This window comes from Carex rostrata, chromosome 21 (assembly GCF_964058835.1).
Source record: "Carex rostrata chromosome 21, lpCarRost1.2, whole genome shotgun sequence".
Lineage (NCBI taxonomy): Eukaryota > Viridiplantae > Streptophyta > Magnoliopsida > Poales > Cyperaceae > Carex > Carex rostrata.
In genome coordinates this window covers 3261290-3282184 of record NC_135938.1, presented here as the reverse complement: position 1 = coordinate 3282184, position 20895 = coordinate 3261290, and the positions used below count along the sequence as shown (strand labels likewise).

At 34.5% G+C, this 20895-nt stretch overlaps 3 protein-coding genes across 4 annotated transcripts; all 3 read right to left on the bottom strand.

Moving 5' to 3' along the window:
* Positions 1-1420: 1420 nt before the first annotated feature.
* LOC144573222 (pectin acetylesterase 5-like) lies at positions 1421-6891 on the bottom strand. Its single transcript, XM_078322936.1, has 12 exons — positions 6600-6891; positions 6020-6102; positions 4978-5107; positions 4794-4873; positions 4300-4389; positions 3719-3843; positions 3477-3537; positions 3239-3289; positions 2977-3054; positions 2775-2880; positions 2548-2693; positions 1421-1851 (listed from the first exon to the last, which is right to left on the bottom strand). Exons 1-12 carry the CDS (start codon positions 6808-6810, stop codon positions 1729-1731), a joined length of 1284 nt encoding a protein of 427 aa, XP_078179062.1. The 5' UTR covers positions 6811-6891; the 3' UTR covers positions 1421-1728.
* A 1502-nt stretch (positions 6892-8393) lies between these two features.
* LOC144573653 (putative protein phosphatase 2C 46) lies at positions 8394-14885 on the bottom strand. The gene is made up of 6 exons (XM_078323426.1): positions 13975-14885; positions 13162-13494; positions 12616-12729; positions 12180-12444; positions 11093-11227; positions 8394-8482 (listed from the first exon to the last, which is right to left on the bottom strand). The coding sequence occupies exons 1-6, from the start codon at positions 14746-14748 to the stop codon at positions 8394-8396; spliced, it is 1710 nt and encodes a 569-aa protein (XP_078179552.1). The 5' UTR covers positions 14749-14885.
* A 1642-nt stretch (positions 14886-16527) lies between these two features.
* Positions 16528-19712, bottom strand: LOC144573526 (Pentatricopeptide repeat (PPR) superfamily protein). 2 transcript variants are annotated; one of them, XM_078323310.1, is made up of 2 exons: positions 19295-19463; positions 16528-19103 (listed from the first exon to the last, which is right to left on the bottom strand). In XM_078323310.1, exons 1-2 carry the CDS (start codon positions 19323-19325, stop codon positions 16783-16785), a joined length of 2352 nt encoding a protein of 783 aa, XP_078179436.1. In that variant the 5' UTR covers positions 19326-19463; the 3' UTR covers positions 16528-16782. The 2 variants fall into 2 exon arrangements, with proteins under 2 accessions (XP_078179436.1, XP_078179435.1); XM_078323309.1 differs by having other exon boundaries at positions 16528-19712.
* Between the last annotated feature and the right edge of the window lie 1183 nt (positions 19713-20895).

Sequence of the window (20895 nt, the reverse complement as noted above, 5' to 3'; positions counted from 1 at the left end):
AGGAGCGGCTAACCCCCTCCCTGTTACATACTGGGTCCATCCCTGAGTTCATGTGTAATGCAATAATTTATTATGGAGAATTACATTCTCCAAATGAATACAGAGTTTGGCTAGTATAACATTAGTGTTATTTCAACCTATATAACACCAACTCTAAAACCTATCAAATCGACTTTAAACGGTGAATTCAAACCGATCTACTTCATTAGTTGTGTTTACATGCAAAATTTATAACTTTTTGAATTTATTTAGTATTAAGTCAAATGGTCAAATGTGTGAGTTTTTAAGTTAATTTTAATACATTAATTTTTCAATATTTTTACCGCTTGATTTGATACTAAAATAACTCGAAAATATAAAAAAATTGTATGTAAATGTATCACTTATAATATAAATTAGTTTTAACGATTAAAATTAGTCATTCGAAGTCGATTTGATAGGTTTTAGAGTTGATATTATATAGATTGAAATAACACTGATGTTATACTAGCCAAACTCATGAATACAAGATCAACTTAAAAAGTTGCCAGATCGCATCATTTCTCGATTTAATGTAAAACCTTAGTTTTAGATCTGCTCATTGATATATGGACTCTTTATTGACATAAATGTTTTAAGTGCCGCGTTGGGCTTCAAATCCAAAGCCCGTGAAGGATTCTACAAGCACGCAAGAGTGCCATGGGCATTGTTTTAAGTTCTGAAGGCAAAAACTTCATTCAATATTTGCTTCAAACAATAAATTCGCCAATTCAGATCACTGATCTTGATCTATTTCACAAGATATAAATTTAGAATTATTTATATCGTTTTACAAATGAAATTAAGAGGTTGAAAGTTATTAAACAAATGAATGTACCAAAATAATTTATTTGTTAACCTCTTCAGTTTATGCAAAATAAACTTGAAAATAAAACTACTTAGCTTGTGAAGTAGATCAAGATTAATTAAAATTGCCATTTCAAAACAATTCTATGAACTTTACTCTTAATTTATTCGTTCCCATTTTTATCACATTTTTATTCGTTCTTTCTTTTTTCAAAGCCTTTTCACACCGCGATAGACTGTCAAATAAGTTCAATAAACGAGAAAATGTAACAAGCAGTATTTTTTTTTCTTACAATGTTGCCATGCCGTGATATAAAATTTGCTAAACTATTCATGAAATGAACTCAAAAATCAAAACACCTAATTACTACATATAAGTGATATAGCAAACAATTTTTATTACAAAATTAGCAAAACTTATCTTGTTTGTGTGGTCCAACTCAAATTATTCACAACACACATCACAGAAGTTTGTTACCTGCACAAAATTGTTCTAGTTCACCACCTCTTGTGCTTCTTCCTCTTCCATTGCTTTTTTTCTTGTGTTTTCTCTGTTCAGTGAAAACAAAAAAGGCACAAAAAAGGAAAAAAAAAATTTGGAAGGAAGAAATTAATATTTAATATATTTTAGCGAGTCTGGACCCAATAACCTGAATCATGAATACTGAATCGTGAAACATAAATCAAATCACACATATAGTGAATCTATTTGAATATTCTGATTCTAATCATGAAACGTGAGATTTGAACTTCATTGATCTACAACATATAAGAACAAATTACAGTGAGGTATAAACTACCATGTCAAAAAAGACTGCATGTACAATGCTAATGAAGAGCTGCAAAACGATGCAATTGCATGTCAGGCTATATAGTCCAACAATGTAAAAAAACGTGGATAGGTTATAACGTATAAGGCTGGCTAAAAACCAAGTTGTAACATGATGGGTTGCTGGGGTATTGGCCGTCTATTTCCTTCACTTTGCTCCTATCGAAGTACCAATCTCCCACTGCGTTTGCAATCGTCTGCACAAAATAATTAAAATTAATACATAATATAATATGATAATAGCTAGAACAGTTTGGCTAAACTTGGTTGATACTTGATAGTGTATACTTATATGTAAAAGAAAAAAAAAATGCAAGTGCTAATCAGGAGGGTCAGACCCAAATCTCAGTGATAAAAAAAATTCCAATTGTCTCCAAAAGTCCTTCAATTTACAATACCAAATTTATATTAGCTGCTTATTCTCAAATAAAAGTATTGCCAGTTTAATTGTTTATGAAATACATGCTCTTTATTAATTATTGCACTGGCATTAAGTCCTACCACCTATTAAACCAGCCTAACTCAATCACTTACGAAATCATGAATTATAATGCTCAGAGATTGACAATGGTTGGTTATGGATTGGCAAATCCCAACCCAAATAACACAGTTTATATTCATAGTAAGGCACAGTACATCCAACCCAACAATTGTACACACTATCAACCTGAGCCAATCATGAAAGCTTTGCTAAATCCAACACGTTAAACCTAATGCACCACCTCGATTACCAGCTATCATCCCGATTGGAACATGTGCACTGGATGTGTATTGTAGCTGATACTGGTGCAGCAATACTAGATGGGTATTGTACCTTACATATGAGATTATCCCTGATATTTCTGCAGTAAATGTATATTAGTGGCACGTAATTGTATCTTACAAAAATCTACCTTGTTATTGATTCGAGGGGAGTTGGGAGAGTGCCACAAGTAGTCCTTTATAGATTGACAATGTATAAAACAGGAATCAACAAAAATTCCCCAATCCTTTTTCTCTGTAACAACCCTGATGCCATCAAGCAGTGCTGTTCTCATCCCTGCAGTTGTATTTGCCTTCAGCACATACTAAATTTTACCCAAACTCGAATAAAATAAATAAAACAAACTAATATTAGCACCTTGAAGAACTTCGATTTGGTTAGAATCACATTTTTTAATGTCTAATCTGCAACTTCTCCAGGAGGTTGAGGGGCCAGAAACATCCGGAGTGACCACATGTTGTACCTGTAATTATATATTTGAGTTATTGATTAAATTGTGGATAGCTGGTGTAACAATAGTTATTGACAGAAAAAATAAAATAAAATAATACAATTATACCTGCCAAGAATCATAGGCTGGGTTGAGAATAAAGATAGGGGTTCTAATCTTCTTTATGATTTCTTGAGGAAAGAAACACTGAAATAAGAAATAATAACCAAAAATCATATACAGAAAGAGATAATCACATAACTATTAACAAAGAATCTGATTTGGAATAAGAAAAACATGAGAATAAGAAATATTGGGGCTGATTCCCTGCTTTCTACCACGCAAAACAAAAGAAGTAATAAATTGGAGAGAGAATATAGAGATGACGGACCTTTGTGGCATCCATTCTGGAAATGCAATCTGGGAATCTTTTTCCTACATCCTGACATGATTTGATTAATTTAAATAAGTAAGAAAATCCACAACAAAGAAGGTAATCAGATAAAAAAACAAATGATGATTTACAACTAGATCATATATGCAAATATCTGGCAGTGAAGATTGTGATTAAAATTAAAAAAAGCTTAGAAAGAAAAAGGAAAAATACAAAATGTTCAATAGGCACACACCTGAAGGTGGACAACCTCATTATAGAAATCATACATTGACCTTCTCCCAGAGATATCATTCCTGTTATAAATGGGAGAAAAATATAAAATAACTTCAAGCTTACCATATCTAGGACTATGCTTGTGCACTTGGTGAACTATGTTATAAATATAGTCTTTGTAAAGCAAATAAAAGAAGATAAGAATAAACAAAAATATGAAATTACTTGACCAAAAGTATTTTTTTTTTAGGAAAGACATACACATCAAGGAAGAATCCGCCATCAGCCATGCACTTTACTGTCTCTACCTTTGGCAGAAGTGCTTTGAAATCATCACAATGTATGTAGGTGGCTAGCCCCCCAGCAGAGCATCCCGTCAGAAGTGCCTAAAATATAATAAAATATCACTGCATATATACTTTCACAGAAGTGTGAACATACAGATAATTCCAGTGTACATCCAAGCTTTTAAGGAACATCCTGTATTACCAAACATTGTGAATAATAGCTATTTTCTAAAAGGGTAGAAAATTATCTTTTTATATAAGGAAATTTGTATCACGATTCCATTAATTAGTCTAAAATCTTTGATCTCCAAAATGTGTGATCTTCCATTAATCGTTATATTCAATGCAGACATTTTCTTTCTATCTACTAATAATAAACTGATTATTAAAACAAATCTGATGAAAAAAACATTTTTCTGAACAAAGGGGAAAATGTATCTCTCAAGTTCAATTCCATTGAATGTATGTTAAGACAGGATGTAACTTAAAACTGGGATGTACATTAGAAACACCATGAACACAAACATTACAAAAGTTTTTGAATAGGAAAAATACCTTTTTAGCATTAGCAAGCTCCTTGAGTAAAAGGTCGTCCATAATTGCCTCCCAAATACGCTGGCCTCTAAAGTACAATGTAGTTCCTTTCTACAACAATAATAAATTCAAGAAGTAAATTACTATCTCAGCTGATTGTCACTGCCTCAGGAATCATTGGTGGTGCTATTGAAGCGACTTGGGTCCTGTTACCAATATGCATATTATGGGGTTTGGTTTAATATGTACTTGTGCTTCTCAATTTGAGTTATAATTTACATCAGTTAAGCATGCAATTAATGTAAGAAATACTTTTGCAATTCTGGGGAATAAGAAAAGTCAAATTAGATGTTTTACAGGGACTCAAGTGGATATACAGGTAAGTTCAAAATGCAATATCCTATATGACTAACCACAACAGGCATTATTCGGTTGGAGCTAGGGTGGGTGCAGCTCAGGACACAGAACCTCTAGGTACAACCCCAGTGCGTGTTAATCAGTAAAGAAATGAATACCTGTTCAGTAGTCTCTACGTCCCCTGAAAAAGAGGCACCATCACAGTACCTCACCATGACTTTGTTCCAGTTATAAAAATCTGCAATAGAAAATCAGAGCTCATAAATATCCTTGAATTTTTTTTTTTTTTGGTGGGGGGCTTCATGCAATCTTATATCTACTAAAGAATAATCAATTAATTACCAGGATTTTGGGAAGGAAGATTGCTTAAAATGCCAGTAAAGGGAACTTGCTTCTCCATATGGTTTGATGAACCCAGTTTTGTCTGCTTGCGTTTGCTACATAATTCCAAATTACGGCACCACCCTCCTCCCTATAGCTTTTGACCCACAAGATTTAGAAACATGAATACAAAATAAAGCAGGCCCTAACATAGATACTTTCTTGGAGTTACTCAACAGGTGAATAGTAAATCCATAATTTCTCCCAAAAACTATGAAGGAAAAATCAATTTAATCCCCCGTTTATCAATATGCACCAAAATTAGGTCCCTAAATTATTGAATAAAATAATATTAATATCCCAATCAATTATGTTATATCAATTGTGCTTCCATGCAACAATTTATGCATGAAACTTGTCCGAGGTTACACCATAGATCAGATAAGTTGCAGAGTAGGTTTATTAGGATGGTAGATGTGGACATAGTTTTTCAATCCAGCACCAGATCCTACTCCACTTCAAGCATGAACTACAATTGACCTTTTCAGGCAGATTTGCACCCTCTATTCCATATCAAGACTGGCCGCTAATCCTTCAAAATATGACACTTTAGGTCCTGTCATGTGCAAGGAATGGTTCAATCTGAAACCGTAGTCTAAATATGCATGGGATGTTTCAAAAAGATCCAGATACAGCATTTTTTGTTTTCAGTGAAAATTGAAGATTATCTGGGGTTTTATCATTTTGTATATGGCAGAAATGGAGCAATGTAAGGCCAAGATTGATATCATTCTCCATTTCTTTTGGACATAGTACTCGTGCTGAGTCAACAACATTATAGCACAACTTACTAAGAAAATCATGTGGCACCTTAGGATGGAATTGCTTGAATGAATAGTTTCAGGACTAAACTGATTAAACCCAAATGGGACCAAAGTTAATTTTCATCTGGGTGGAACTATGACACTTTGGATGAGACATCTTTGAACAGAGGTAAGTTTCCCATACTGGTAATTATAACAGGTTAAGTATCACTATATCGAGTAGCTCTGATTTAGAATACCTCTAGGTGAATTAGCCAGTTATCAGCACCAGAACCAAATCCTTTCAGAAAATGATAACCCGGTAGGGTCCCATCCAAGCACACTACCAAAAATAAAATAAGCAAATAAGCATCAAAATGCAAACTTCAGAATTAATTAGCAGTTACACTAGTTTGGCTAAGAGTCTAAGACCAATAGTTGAATTTAAACAATCAGTAATTGACATATCTGCCACAAAATTCCAGCAAAGTTTATAGGCTTCCATATTGATAAGCCCGATTAAGTGATTAACCCTATTAACGATCAAAGAATCTAATATTTATGCTATGGAAAACTGACAGGAAAATCAACCTTGCTGGCTACTTAATTGATGTATTCCAAAAGTGAGGCATTAAATTGATACCAAATATATAATTATCTGGATTGGCATAAATCTCCACTCTAGAACATTAATTACAGCACAATGAATAAAAAATGCACCATTGTATTTACAAGCATAGTCAAACTCATAACAGAAACATTGAAATGACTGATCCCAACTGAACATTTCACAACTATACAAACAAAAATAAAACTAAATTATCTATCTATCTAACTTACATGCTCCTTTCTCCTTTGCATTGTTTACAAGGGTTAGATCGACTAGGATAGACTCAATGCTATTAAGTGCGGATTCCGGCGACCTAGAGGTGAGCATAAATAACCCCACGGCGGAGAAAACGAGGAATACGAGACCCACTACGGCGGAAGTGGTGGCGAATCCCTCACGCCTCCTCCATAAGTGGTGGAGATGCTGGCGCGTCGCTGCCATTTCTTCGTTTGGATCTTTTATGCTGTTTTAGTGATTAGATCTGATTGCTGTTGCTAAACATGTTCAGCTGTTCTACCTTCCATTCGACAAAATCGAAGGGGGAGTGGACTTCGTTTTTCAAAGAAGATGCGGTTCTCTGTTTCATTTTAATTGTAGTGTTTCGTGAAGCGGGTTCATGAACCTTAGCAAATATAATTCGTTTTTTTGGTGATGCCGAACGAAAGCTGAATTATTCGGTTGGCCGAACTTTGACTGAATTTAAATCCGAATAATTCGTGAACTTTGACTGAATTTAAATTGACTCATGAAACGGTTTCATGAAACATAGTATGCATAATGTATATTACGGTTTCATCAACTAGTGGGAAACCAGAAGTGCAGAGGTAGATGTAGAATTTTTATTAGAATAGGAAAATAAATTATTGAATCAGATTTAAATAGCTAATTTGGTTTAAATTTATTAGATAATTGGATATTAGATAAAACATGATAAAAAAATAAAGCTATCTATTTAATTTGTTGGGGTTAGACTATATTTTAAATTATTGGGCTATCTAAAATATATTGGATTATTGAGCTATTTATTTAATTTATTGGGCTATCTAAAATATATTGGATTGTTAGGTTCATAACACACATTCAGGATAAGGCAATATTATTTTTCAGGATAGGCCAGAAGTAAAACCCAGTTCATGTACACTAGTTTTAAGTTTTCAAGATAGAGCATTTGTCCCACATGTGAGAAGATAATAACTCGTATATAATAGAGTTGTTTCTTGAACTTCTGATATGGAAATATAAGTATTTATTAATGAAAATAATTTATATTAAAAAAAATTTAGAAATTATGGACCTATCAAATCATTTACAAAATGTTAAAGATATATAATATTGTAAACAACATGACCAGCAAAAGAAAAATACAAAAAAGTTGCTATACTTTTAAGATATATATTGCACCTCAAGTATATATATCAAATACATTTGCTCTATATGAGAAGAAAGAAAAATGATGTTTAGAAGCATTCGATCAAAATAACGAGAACTGGGAAACAAAACCGGATGAATAAGACTTATATATATAATATTAACATCCTTAATGGAGTATTAATTTTTCCATAACGGTTACAAGTGCACCCATAATCAGTGACGAAGTCAGGAATTTTATCAGGGGTAGACGAACATATATAGTTGCCAAAAAAATTTCAACATAACAAAAGTTACAACATCAATGCCTTTAAATCTAATTTCTTGAAATTCGCAAAAATAGAATTTGGATTTCTTGAAATTAAAATCCATGATAATATTCTACGCGTTAAACTGAGAATTTCGATACAAAGAACGCGAAAAATCTCCAAATAGTTGATTTTACAATATTTCACAAAAAAAAAATACAATTTTTGGTGCAATTTTGGTACAGCTAAAGGAAAATCAACCAATTGGACCCAGAGAAAGAAAGAGGTGTCATGTCATTTAAATTTTTAAGAGATCTCTTCGTTTTATATAAACCTAGACCATGTGAACCTTGTTCAAATTTGCACACAGTACACAAGAAACATCTCTAGCCGAATTCTAGACATGAGCTAAAGAGATGGTTGTGAGGCCAACATATGGGGCCCCTTGGTCATATCTATCTCCATCTTCTCCAACTCGCACAAGGCCGATTCTACAGCTAGAAAAACCAAAAAAAATTGAAAGAAATCAACAAGAACACTCAATAATAATAAAAAGGAAATGACTGCCTCTAATGAGACGGAGGCTAGAGATAAGCAACTAAAAAAAAAAAATCTAATCCACAAGAAAAATATTTTTAGGAGTAGACAAATGCCTACCTCTGTAACACACTAGTTTCGTCCCTGCTCATAATCAAAACACAAACATTTAATCTAATAAAAAAATAAACAACACCACGCTTGAATTATTTTCATTTCTTGCTCCATAGTATTCAAATCTTCATTTCCTTCTTTCAGATGTGCAAAAGAAATTTAAGATCACTAGGTAATTAATGATCTTTACACCAAAATAATATTACACCCCAAGATCCAATAATTTTTTGTGCCCTTTCATCCAAAAAATAATCATTCTTTTTAGTCTAAATAGCCCGCAATACTCCTCTTATTATATAGTTCAAATAATCCACAATACTCAATTATCTCTTATCTATTCTCTACTAATTTACTATATCATTTAGAAAAAGAAAAAGAAAAACGCATCTAAACGTTCAAAAACCATCTAAAGTGTTAAAATAAGAAAAATATTATATTGAGAAATTAATCCAACTTAAAAACATGGAGGAAATTAATTAAGGAATAATCAATAAGCAACATAACTCATTTTTGTGAGAGAGGTACGCAAGCCAAATACATTGGCACCGCTCTTCATAGGTAATAAATAATCATTAATTAAACCTTGTTCCTTCTTACCAATCACAAAATTGTTTTTTTTCTTTTAAATAGATGAATAATTACTCTTAACACCTTCAAATTCTAGTTATTGATAACATATTGTACACTAAAGGCTATAATGTGTATATTACGGATTGAATTGTGCTAAAGATAATTTTTATTTTTATTATCAAATTTCAAAATAACAAATTTCAACCGTTAATTAATCATAATATCCATTTGAAAATGTACTTTAATATCATATGTTAGATTTAAGAATTTATTTATTACTTTTTTTACATAAGTAGAAAATCACTTCATCTAAAAATTCTAGACCATCCGAAAGTAATAATTTTTTATATATGTAACAAAATAGTAAAAGTTCTAAAAAATATAAAATTTAGTCTCCAAATGTATTTTCATATGGAGATCATATTCAACGGTTCGGACCAATTGTTTAAACTTGGAAAATAAAAATATAGATCCGTAGCACGCATCAATACGTAATAATTATTTTTCAAGTTTTACTATATACATTATATAAAATAACATTTTGAATAATTAATAACCGTTTTTGAAGGATAAAAAGATCATTACATTAAAAGTATCAAATTAAGCATCATTGATATAAAAAAATTAGTATCACAATTTCATTAATTAGTCAAAAGTCTCGTTTAATGCATATAATTTCTTTTAATGTCCTAATAATTGTACATTGATGAAAATGAACTTTTCATGGATAAAAAAATTAACAACATCTCAATTTCATATTTTAATCATGAAATGTACGCTAAGGAAGAATGTATCTTAATTAAATCTCTGTAATATTTTAAGCAAGTATATACCTGCAAACTGTTTTATAAAGAAATGCAGTAAATTTTGTTGTCAGTACCAGTGTTGTAAATAACGGTATGCGGTCATCGGATGGATAAGATACTACTAAGCGATTAATCGAGAATAATAAAAAATAATCGTTAACATTCGAAAATAATCGTCTGATTAGTCAAGAAAATTCATGACAGTTTCGTCACTGTCAACTAATCGGCCAATTAATCAGACTAAATGGACGTTTTTTTCAACACTGGTTAATTAGTACCAAACTATTTTATTTCCACATTTGTCTAACAACACCTTTCCATTTAAAACAAAATTATCACATAATCTCCACCATCACTTAGTTATTAACTTATTATATTTTTATTAATAAATTTTAAATTTAAAGTTCCCAATCAACACGCTTCATACTATATATAATATGATCTAATTGGAAGCATTAATTGAGCTCTTGACAAGGTTTGACTATTAACAATATAATGAGGAAATCTATTTTTTTTCCAATACCAATCTCTATTATTTAGTGAAATAATATAACTCTAGATTTGTTTCATGATAACATGTATGTATCAAAGGCCAATTTATTATTTTGCAAATGATCTCTCATTGCTGAATTATCTACTTGTCATGAAAATGTCATGGAGGGGACTACATTCATATAATATTACTTGTGTGTAACATGAGATGTTATTTAATCAAATATTATATAATTCAACAGTGGAGAATCGTATCAAAAAGATCTATATATTTTTAAAGAGAAGTTTGTATAAAGCCTCTATTTATATATATTTTTTTATTTTAAACTACAAAAAGTTTGTCTCATCCTATACTATACAATGAAATAATAAAAAAAAAATCAGGACAAAAAAGGAAAAAAAAAATAAAAGAAAAAATAGAACCACCCCACCCAAACCATCAAATAACCCAAACCTCCTATAAATTAAGCAAAATAAAATGCTCCATGTACGTAGTAAAATAGCACCGAAGTATATGAACTATTATATATCTAATTAAAACGGTATATATATATACTCTATAGTATGATCTCTCACATCGTCATACACCATTGTTTCTTTCGTCTAAACATGGCGAAGTTCTCCAAATCTTTCCATCCAAAGATATAATTACAATAGAAACATCATCATGGTATTTCCTCCTTTCACCTTGTGGCAGCCCAATTAAATCATTCACATCCTTTCCTGAAATTAATTTAAAAAAAAAAATTTATTGTTCTTTTTTTATTTTACAAAAAAGTTGGTAATATCATGACTGCATATAACCACCAAACAAAATAATAGAAAATTAAGGAATCGCTTTCAGGAGTAGAAATACAACTATATATATTTATGGAATAGTAGAACTAGGGTGTTCCTAAGTTCATCAATTTTTTTTGTGAACTCAATTCTAAAATCTATCAGATTGACTTCAAATGATGAATTCGAACCGTTGAAACCTGTCTACCTTACGAGTGATGTGTCTATATGCAAGAGTTTTAAATTTTCAAATTAATTTTGTATAGAGTCAAGTGGTCAAAAAACGTTCAAAAAATGAATGTATTAAAATTAATTTATAAATCTTCTAATTTTGATCTCTTGAATTTATTGTAAATTATTGAAATTATTAAAAAAATTGCATGTAGACGCATCACTTGTAATGTAGACGGATTTCAAAGGTTCGAATTCGTCATTTGAAGTCAATCCGATAGATTTTAGAATTGAGTTCACAGGAAATATTGGTGAACTTAGAAACACCCTAGTTCTACTCTATATTTATGTATTCAATGAATTAAATGACTTTTGAATAAAAAATATATAGTACATAATTTGCAAAAAAAAAAAAAAGGTATTGTGCATTCTGTTTGGTACAAGAACACTATCCTTACAAGTTACATCCATAACTGTTTTTTTTTTTTAGTTGATGAGATATGTCATTAGCATTGTAACGTATCGTGTGACAGAACATGTGGTGAGTATGTTTTTAACTAAATTTAGAATTCTATACATAAAACATATGCATTTAATTAAAACAAGACAAATTATGTAATTGGATGGCTGAGATCTAATCCGAAGTTTTATCTTTCAATCGTAGCCATTGGAGAATCGGACACCCAACGTGCTTAATATATAATAGAATGGAGATATATATATATACCTGCTTTTAATGCAGCACTTCGAAGGATTAGCTCGGCAAGGTGATGAGCAGGATCTGCTTGGGGATGCATGGAAGTGAACATCTCAACCTGAGTAACGACCTCATCGTTTCTGAAGTGATCATACAGGCCATCGGAGGATAGAATGAGAAACCTGTCCCTTTTGCCCACCTTGTGGTGTCGCAAATACGGGTTGCAGTTTATGTACGGAGACGTTCCGATGTAATCTACCTTGTACACTTCCAGAATTGCCCTGTTATATTTTGGCTGCAAAAATTGATAGATGTTATATACTTGTTGCAGTTTAACGAGAAGCTTTTTATGTGAAGTATGTGTAAACAACAGTCTTGGATAAACATGTGAATGCAGCGCGCACGCACAAACGCACACATACGTACTAACACAAACACGCATATATAGAAAGCTTGGAGTAGTTACCTGTTTTAGAAAACCAGCACCAAAAGCTCGCGTGACCTTCAAAGTGCCCTTAACTCTACCCTTCGAAACCGGGCACGGATCATCGAGATGCTCACTTCGTATCCTTCTGACCTCCTGTTTATATGTAATCCCGTACAAATAAGACCCAAATTATATTTAATGAGTACCAAAATTTTGTCTTTGTGATGATAAAACAACAAATGCGCGTTTCTCTTGATAGAAAGAAAGATTATGCTGTGTAGGTGTCTATTTATATATATCGGAAATAGCTGACAATTGCATGTCTGATTGTCTATCGTGTTAAATATTTAACATGCAAGGAATACATATAACAAGCTGGTTTTTCTGTTCCAAAAATGATCATGCATGGTAATTGTATGATATTTCATCATATTTACCACTAATTATATATACTGTCTGATTCCTGAGAAAGAACACTTGCACAGTAAAAGTGTAAAACCATACATTTCTCTTAAGATTATGCAAAGCAAGCACCAAAAGAAAACCATGCATTACCCCCATTTCAACCGTTTAATTAATTGTTACCTGATAGACATCAGTGTTGTGATCCATGGTCAGCTGTATAGCAACCAAACCTGACAACTGGTCCCGTTCATAGGCCTCGAGCTGGCGCATTATCTCGACCTTTAATCTCTCTAAGTCCTCATCAGCCCTCCCAAGCACGCCTGACAGATCGGGCTCCGCTTTCTGTGCCAGAACAGCACGGCTATCCCCAACATTCATCACGTACAAATCCTCTCCCTTCATTAGCATCACTAGCACACATGAACCAACTACTGCCAGCTCTGGGTTTGTGTCAGCCATGCTGAGGTATTCCTCGTCTGCTCGTTTCAATGCACTTGACATTGCATCCAGTACCTGTATAGATTGAGGATTATAGAATTAATTTATAAAGGGTAACACTGGAGGTTGATTAGAGATGGAGAGCTTGTGTTGAAGTATAACAACAAGATGATCAATTAATTGTTCTAGTTTAACTGTCAAGTGATCAATTTCTTAATCAACAATGTTATAATTAATATGATGCATTATCCTAAGTTCTCATATTTCTTGTTCTATTTATATAAGCAACCTGTCAAAATGGTACAATTAGCACCTCTGATTGTACATTTTCTTATAACAGGCATGTAATTAAAGCTTGCAAATATTTAATGTATATATATAACATATACACAGTTTGACATTTACGTACGAACATTATATAGGATAAAAGTATAATATGTATACTAGCTATATGATCAGATTCTATATATTTTTCTTAATTTAGAGTAGGTAACTGTAAGTATGCAAGCAAGAAATAGGGAAATTAATTAATGCTACTTTGTCTAGTAATATTACCAGTTGGTGCTGCTGTTGTTCCCATTGAATACCTTCAAGCTCAAACAAAATATCCTGGTACAGATGGGCCAATAGGAAGTCAGGCGCATCGGGGCCATTAAAACCATCATATATTCCAACAAAGAGCAATTGGTGTTCCTCCGAGTACACCACGTGAACCCGATCCTCACCCGCCTTTCCCTGAGCCCAGTGCACGGGCCCCGGATCACTCTTCCCCTCATCACAAGGCTCTTGAAATGTGCCAGCAACAGAGGCACACACTGATAGCCCCTTGTATTTTTTGAAATGTGTTGATACAGCGCTTGTGAAGCGACGCAAGAGAGAGGGGTTCTCTTTCTTTTCCTGGATCCTCCGATCCCTTGCAGCCTGAATCTCTTGAAGGATGGTCTTTGAGTCGCTTCTGACAAGAATGCCAGAGTAGGAAGGATCAGAAGAGGAAAACGAGGAGGAGGAGGGGTGAAGCGCAAAGGAAGAGAAAGAACTCGATCTGTCGAAGGAAGATGAAGACGACAAGGAATATTCGTTCATGATGGAAGAAGGTATGGATGAAGGTGTCAGCTGGTTGGCACCGATCGAAACACAATGGATGGCTTGGAACGGCATGGAAGTAGTGGTGTCAGAATCCCGTTTGAAGATAATCGTTTGCCCGATTCCCTCTTCATCAGGCGCATCAGTTGTGGCTGGTACCGGCCATTGGCTCCGGGGCTGTGGTGCACTTTCTTCTGCTTCCTTTCCAAGAAGGCATGGGGTCAGTTTTACCACAGTGTTGCCCATTTTGGAGAGAGAAACTGAGAAAGATAGGGTTTGCTTGAAGTTTTGGAGATTAAAGAGGAGAAGAGGAAAAGAGGAGAGTTGACTTTTTGGAGGAAAAGAAGATTTGAAATGGAGGTGAGAGAAGGTTAGTTTATTTAGTTATGCATGAGTTGACAAAGGGAAATGGCCCTGGTTATAATATTCAATCTCTATTCTCTAGAGGTGCCTAAGGGCGTGTTTGAAGCAAAAAAAAAATATTCTCTAGAGGCTTTTACGTGGAGAAGCTACTAGGCGACAGTTCATATAATTTTTTAATGTTTGACTTTTGATGGGCAGATTTTATTTTTTCTCTTTCCTATTTTTTTAATTGTTGGTTGAAAGTTAATTAGATTTTATTTTGCTTGACAGCTTGGTCAGCAATATATTCGGAAGGTTTCTCTTGTGTTCTTCTACGGTACAATGCTACACGTTCTAGACTGCTGCCTGTGTACCAGTAGTATTAATTTGATACAGTATATCTTGAATGAAGATTTGTAGTGGACTATCAGTTTATCATATTGTTACTTTGTACACTGTACTATGAAAATACACTCAATACAAAACATGATGCCTAGCTTACTATAATTAAGAATTATATTAAATATATAGGAATGTAAATAATTTTACTAAAATTATCAGTCAAGTCACATTTGAAGATGCATAGTGACATATGAATTATTCGGGTCTCAGTTCGGCAAGGTCAAAAATTTGTGATTCAGGAATAATTTGGATATAATTCAGGAATGATTTAGAATTATTCAAACTAGTAGTCCTGCAAAAGAGAAAAAACAAAAACAAAAATAATGTTCTGGCAAAAATTTGGAAAATTTGCAAAAAAATTCGGAAAATTCGGAAAAAATTCGTAAAATTCGTGAATTATTTGAGTTTAATTAGGTCAAAGTTCAGTCAATCGAATAATTCGGCATTCGGTTCGACATCACCAAAAAACCGAATTATTCGAATATAATTCGGGAATCTTGTGACTATGCTTAAAAGCATTACTGTCAGATAATATAATCCGAATTCTCAAACTATCAACCACCACATAATTTGCTCTTATACTAGTGTTGCACAAAATCTGGCCATATTTTAAAATCTCCTAAATCTTTCTTCTCTTAATTGTTTTCATACTAAATTATGCACGAGATTTCTTTTCAGATATAATTATATATGCACAAGCTGTTGGCACAAATTAATTAGGTGGTTGAAAAAATATTTCCCAGTTGGATAGTGCCCAGCCATGATAAAATAGACCTCATCATAGATTGATAGATTGTTAACAACCCTTTGACTAAATCTCACGTGACCTTCCGTCACCTGACCGGACAAACCGCCGCCATGTCACGTGCGCATAAATCAACTAATTTGGTTATCTGGCTATGACGCATCTCCTATGCAATAATAGCCATTTAACATTTTCTTCACAAGGAATTAGAGACCAACTCAGGATTTTCGTCAAGGTAGCAAAAAAATATCTTATCGGATTAAAACCAAATAACTAATTTGATACTCAGTAAAAAAATAATATTTTAATTTATATTTTCTAATGCTCTAACTTATAATTTGTAATGTTTTAATTTATAATTCTAATTATCAATCATAATTCAAGAAATTTATTTTGATTTTAACATTAAATTTAATCCGAATAACAAATCAAACATCTAGAGAGGGCCAAAACTTTTTAAAAAAAAAAACAAAGTCAATCAGTATCAATATATTATTACTAAAACTCAAAATCCAAAAAAGCTAATTGCTCCCCTGTTCTACTTTAAGTCCGCCCCTAGAAATGATAATAATTTTCTTCTCTCATTTTCTTAATCAAAGTAACTTGTTGCTTGTTGGACACAGCTACTTGATTGTATATAGTTAATTCTCTAGTATAGTCGCTATTCCTTGCTTGTAGTTGTTATTTACACGTGAGTACCTCAGCTTCAGTTATCAGCGGGTGAACTGCTACAATGAAAATATGAAATCACGAGAATTTTGCTATACAGCCCCGGAAAATCCACCGCTAAATCACCAATAATCCCCACATGAACACAACCCATCGCTGAAGTGGTGAAATCTCTTGTTATCTCTAATTACAATCTCCTTCCCCACAACCTTAGTCACAAACTTAAACGCATTATGACAATCCTTGCACATTCTAATATTCTTATAAACCCTTAATTTTTTTACCTTTCCTTTACTTCTCAACAAACCGAAGGAGATTGCCAATTTCTCACTATGCCCCCTCAACTTTTCCAATTTCTCTTCCTCATGCACATCATGCAATACAACACTGGAATCCGGGACATATCCAATTTTGCATATTTGGTCCTCTAAACGGCGCCAAACTTCTCTAATTTCATCCATTTCAGGAATAAACCCATTGTTATATCCTGCTAGGAAGGAATAAACCTTACCATCTACCTCAATCCAACTATATCCCGGGTCTTTGTACAACCCCCCTTCTGAAATTTTACCCCTAATTCTTTTAACATCATCCCATTTACCAAAACTCGCATAGAGGTTAGAAGCTAATACATAATGCTCTGATTTATCTGGTTCCAATTCTAAAAGTTTATTTAATACTTTCTCTCCCAGGCTTAAGTCTCCATGAATTTTACACGCACCAAGTAAGGAACTTAAAAGCTTTCCATCGGGTTTCTCAGGCATTTCAACGAGCAGCTTAGCGGCATCATTCAATCGTCCAGCACGGCCAAGCATGTCAACTACACATGCATAGTGTTCCAACTTAGGTTCCAGACCATGAATATTTTTCATTTCTTCAAAGTAATTCAAACCCTCTTCGACCATCCCTGAATGACCACATGCCATTAATAGACCGATACATGTGTACTCATCGGGCTTAAGCCCTTCTCTTTGCATCTCTTTGTATAATTCAACAGCTTCCTTACCAAACCCATTTACACCGTAACCCGTTAGCATCACAGTCCAATGAACCAAGTCTTTCTGCCTAATTCTATCAAAGAAGCTTCTAGATTCTTCTACCAACCCACATTTCGCGTACATATCTATTATTGAGCTTCCAATGAATGCATCGTCAGTATATCCATTTCTCAATGCAAAACCATGCAATTCTCTACCTAGCCGTGGTATGCATAAGTCGGTACAAGCCATTAACGCGCTTACGGTGGCAACTGTAGATGGTTTAGTATCATGGTACAATTGCATTTTTCTAAATAGATCAAGCGAGTTAAAAGGTGATCCATTTTGAGCATAACCTGTAAGCATGGCATTCCAAGCAACCATATCTGGTTCCTTCATTAAATCAAATAAAATCCTAGCTGTTGATACCATACCACATTGTATGTAAGCATACAGAAGTGATATTGTAATAAAAGAATCTCTCTCTAACCCATTTCTAATAACATATCCATGAATCGATTTGCAATGACAGAGATTCTTCAAGTGAGCACAAGCTGATAATAGACTACCAATAGTGTACCAATCAGGCTCAAACCCATCGGCTTTCATAGCGAAGAAAAATTGTACTGCATTTTCTGGATCACCATTCTGTGCAAAGCCACCGATCAGAGCATTCCATAAATTTACAGTCTGAATATGGGTGCTATTAAAAACCCTAACTGCATACTCAAGGGACCCACATTTCGCGTAGGCAGAAACTAAGGCATTTATTACTAGTTCATGGGTATCTTGCAATTTATTTCTGATCAAGAAACAATGCATTTCTTTTAGCTTATTTAATTCAGTCGGTTCCAAGCAAACTGGTAAAATATTCAAAATTGTGATTTCATTAGCCTTTAGGTTATTTGTTGAGTTCATCGAACGGAGGAGGTTGAAGGAGCTTGAAATATCACCATTTCTTGCATATCCACCAATCATGGCATTCCAAGTCACCAGGCTTCGGTGAAGTTTGTCTTCTGAGAAAAAGAGGTGCTCAGCTTCTAATAAGAAGCCACACTTCGAATACATGTCCATTAGTGCATTATTGACTCTCACATGAGAATCCAAACCTAGCTTAATGGCTAATCCATGAATTAATTCGCCTATTTCGATCCATCCTTCAGCTGAGCAGACTGGCAGCACAGTCACTAACGTTGCCTCATCTGGTCTAATTTCTTCTTTGCACCCTATGTCTAGCATTTCCACAAATAAATCTATCACTTTGTTAGACAGTTTGTTCTCAGAGAATACGCCTAGCATGGTGTTCCATGTAACGAGATTTCTCTGAGGCATTCTGTCGAAAACCTTCAAAGCACCACCAACAAGCCCGCACTTACCATACATATACATCAAAGCATTGCAAACGAAGGTGTCGGTTGACCCCAAACCAAGCTTCAAACCCATCCCATGCACCTGTTGTCCAAAACCTAAATCTGAAATCAACCCACATGATTTAATTATGCAAGGAAATGTAAAATCATCGGGTTTCAAATCAGTCTCTGACAACAGATTCAGAAAAACATCTATCGCTTCATAAAAACAATCATTTCGTGTGTACGAACTAATCATAGCATTCCATTGAAATAGATTTCTCTCGTCCAAGGAATCAAATACGGACCTCGATTCTGACACGGAACCACACATAGCATACATAGTCATAAGGCGTGTCGTCAGCACAACATGGGTCGATAACCTTTGATCAGAGGAGATGAACTTGTGAATCTTTTTACCCAATTCCAGGTCACGATTCGAGCCACATGATTGGAGGATTAGACTTATTGAATCTACATCGGATTTTGGAGAGGTGGTGACGAGACGGACAGCGTCAGACAGGCGTTTCTGGGTGCAAAGATGGGAGACCTGTTGCAATAGCTTGGAAGGAGTCTGGGGACGCTTCGTGGAGATGCGAGTGGGCTTGGGGTCGTTGTAACGGAAAGCGGCGCTCGCCGTTAAGGCCGTTATGGCCGTTATGGCCATTACTGGCGTTAAAATTTTGAAATGAGGAGAATGGATTAGGGGAGAAGAAGGGTGGATAGGGTGGAGTGTTGACTTAGTCAATGCTAGTACCCGTTAAAATGTTAGCAGATCGGGTCTAAAATGAATGGGTGGATTTGGATTTTGGATTTTCATTTTCCGTCACCCATTCACCCAGTCTGGATCTGATGAAGTGATAAGGCCATATACAACATTTCAGTAAGGCTACGGTCCGAGATTTTTATTTTTACCCAAAAATATTATTATTTTAATTAAAATACCCAGTAAATCGCTGGATTTTTAAAAATACCCAGCCCGTGGATAAATTCCACGGGCCGAATTCCCCCCTCCCCCCGTGGAAAATATCCACGGTCCGGATTGTTTATTCCCCCCCGTGGAATTTATTCACGGGCCGACCCAATTAATTCAAAGCGACGCATCCCCCCTTCCCTGTCTCCGTGATCTCTCTCTCTTCTCGTTCTGTCTCCGTGAGACCCAGAACGGCTCCCCACCGACGGCCCCTTTTCCGGCTCCCCACCGCCGCCTCCCTTTTCCGGCTCCCCACTGAAGCGCGCCTCACTGCAGCAGCGCCGCCCGCCTCCCTGCGCCACTCCCTGCCCTAGTCCCTGCACTACTCCGGCCCTACTCCGGCCATACTCCGAGCCGACTCTTGGATTCCGTTGTTAATCGGGTAAGTAAGCACCTTAGAAATTCATTGATTCATTTGATTAGTTGTATCGCGTTGACCGCATCTTGGATTCCATTGTTATCGGGTTTTATGGGGTGATTTGGGCATTTATAATTTGTCTAGCGCGGGTTGTTGATTTTCCCGGCTGGATCTGTGTTGACTACGGTCCTTGTCTAAATTTATCGCTATTTGTTACAATTGGTCGGGGGCTTTGATATCGAAGTGATAAATTTTGTTGTTGATGATCTTTCGTGTGGGTCGGCATATCGAAGTGAAAATTTTCACTTGGAAATTTACTATAAATTATTGATTTGACGAATCAATTTCGGTTGTTAATACCAACCTTGTACCGGTGAGATTAAATCAGTACCAAAATTTAATTTGTGCATGAACTACAAGAATTCTGATAATTTTGAATAATGGAAGTAGCAGTGGTTACTGGTAAAGGATAATTCAAGAGAGAGTTCAAAATTTATATTTCATTTCATAATCCGTTTGGTACAATGCATCAGTCTTGTATAGGCGATCAATTAAAAAACAAGAATAATTGAAATCAG

What these genes read in the sequence shown, in the direction of transcription:
- LOC144573222 (XM_078322936.1), bottom strand. Translation starts at nt 6,810, where the DNA reads ATGGCAGCGACGCGCCAGCATCTCCACCACTTATGGAGGAGGCGTGAG. An exon ending in TGCAAAGGAGAAAGGAGCAT is followed by an intron (nt 6,103 to 6,599) that starts GTAAGTTAGATA and finishes TATTTTTGGTAG; the next exon opens with TGTGCTTGGATGGGACCCTA. An exon ending in ATGAGGTTGTCCACCTTCAG is followed by an intron (nt 3,290 to 3,476) that starts GTGTGTGCCTAT and finishes AAATCATGTCAG; the next exon opens with GATGTAGGAAAAAGATTCCC.
- LOC144573526 (XM_078323309.1), bottom strand. Translation starts at nt 19,653, where the DNA reads ATGGCCATAACGGCCATAACGGCCTTAACGGCGAGCGCCGCTTTCCGT.
- LOC144573653 (XM_078323426.1), bottom strand. Translation starts at nt 14,748, where the DNA reads ATGGGCAACACTGTGGTAAAACTGACCCCATGCCTTCTTGGAAAGGAA. An exon ending in GTGCTGGTTTTCTAAAACAG is followed by an intron (nt 12,445 to 12,615) that starts GTAACTACTCCA and finishes CAATTTTTGCAG; the next exon opens with CCAAAATATAACAGGGCAAT. An exon ending in TTTAGACGAAAGAAACAATG is followed by an intron (nt 8,483 to 11,092) that starts GTGTATGACGAT and finishes TGGTTTTTCTAG; the next exon opens with CTGTAGAATCGGCCTTGTGC.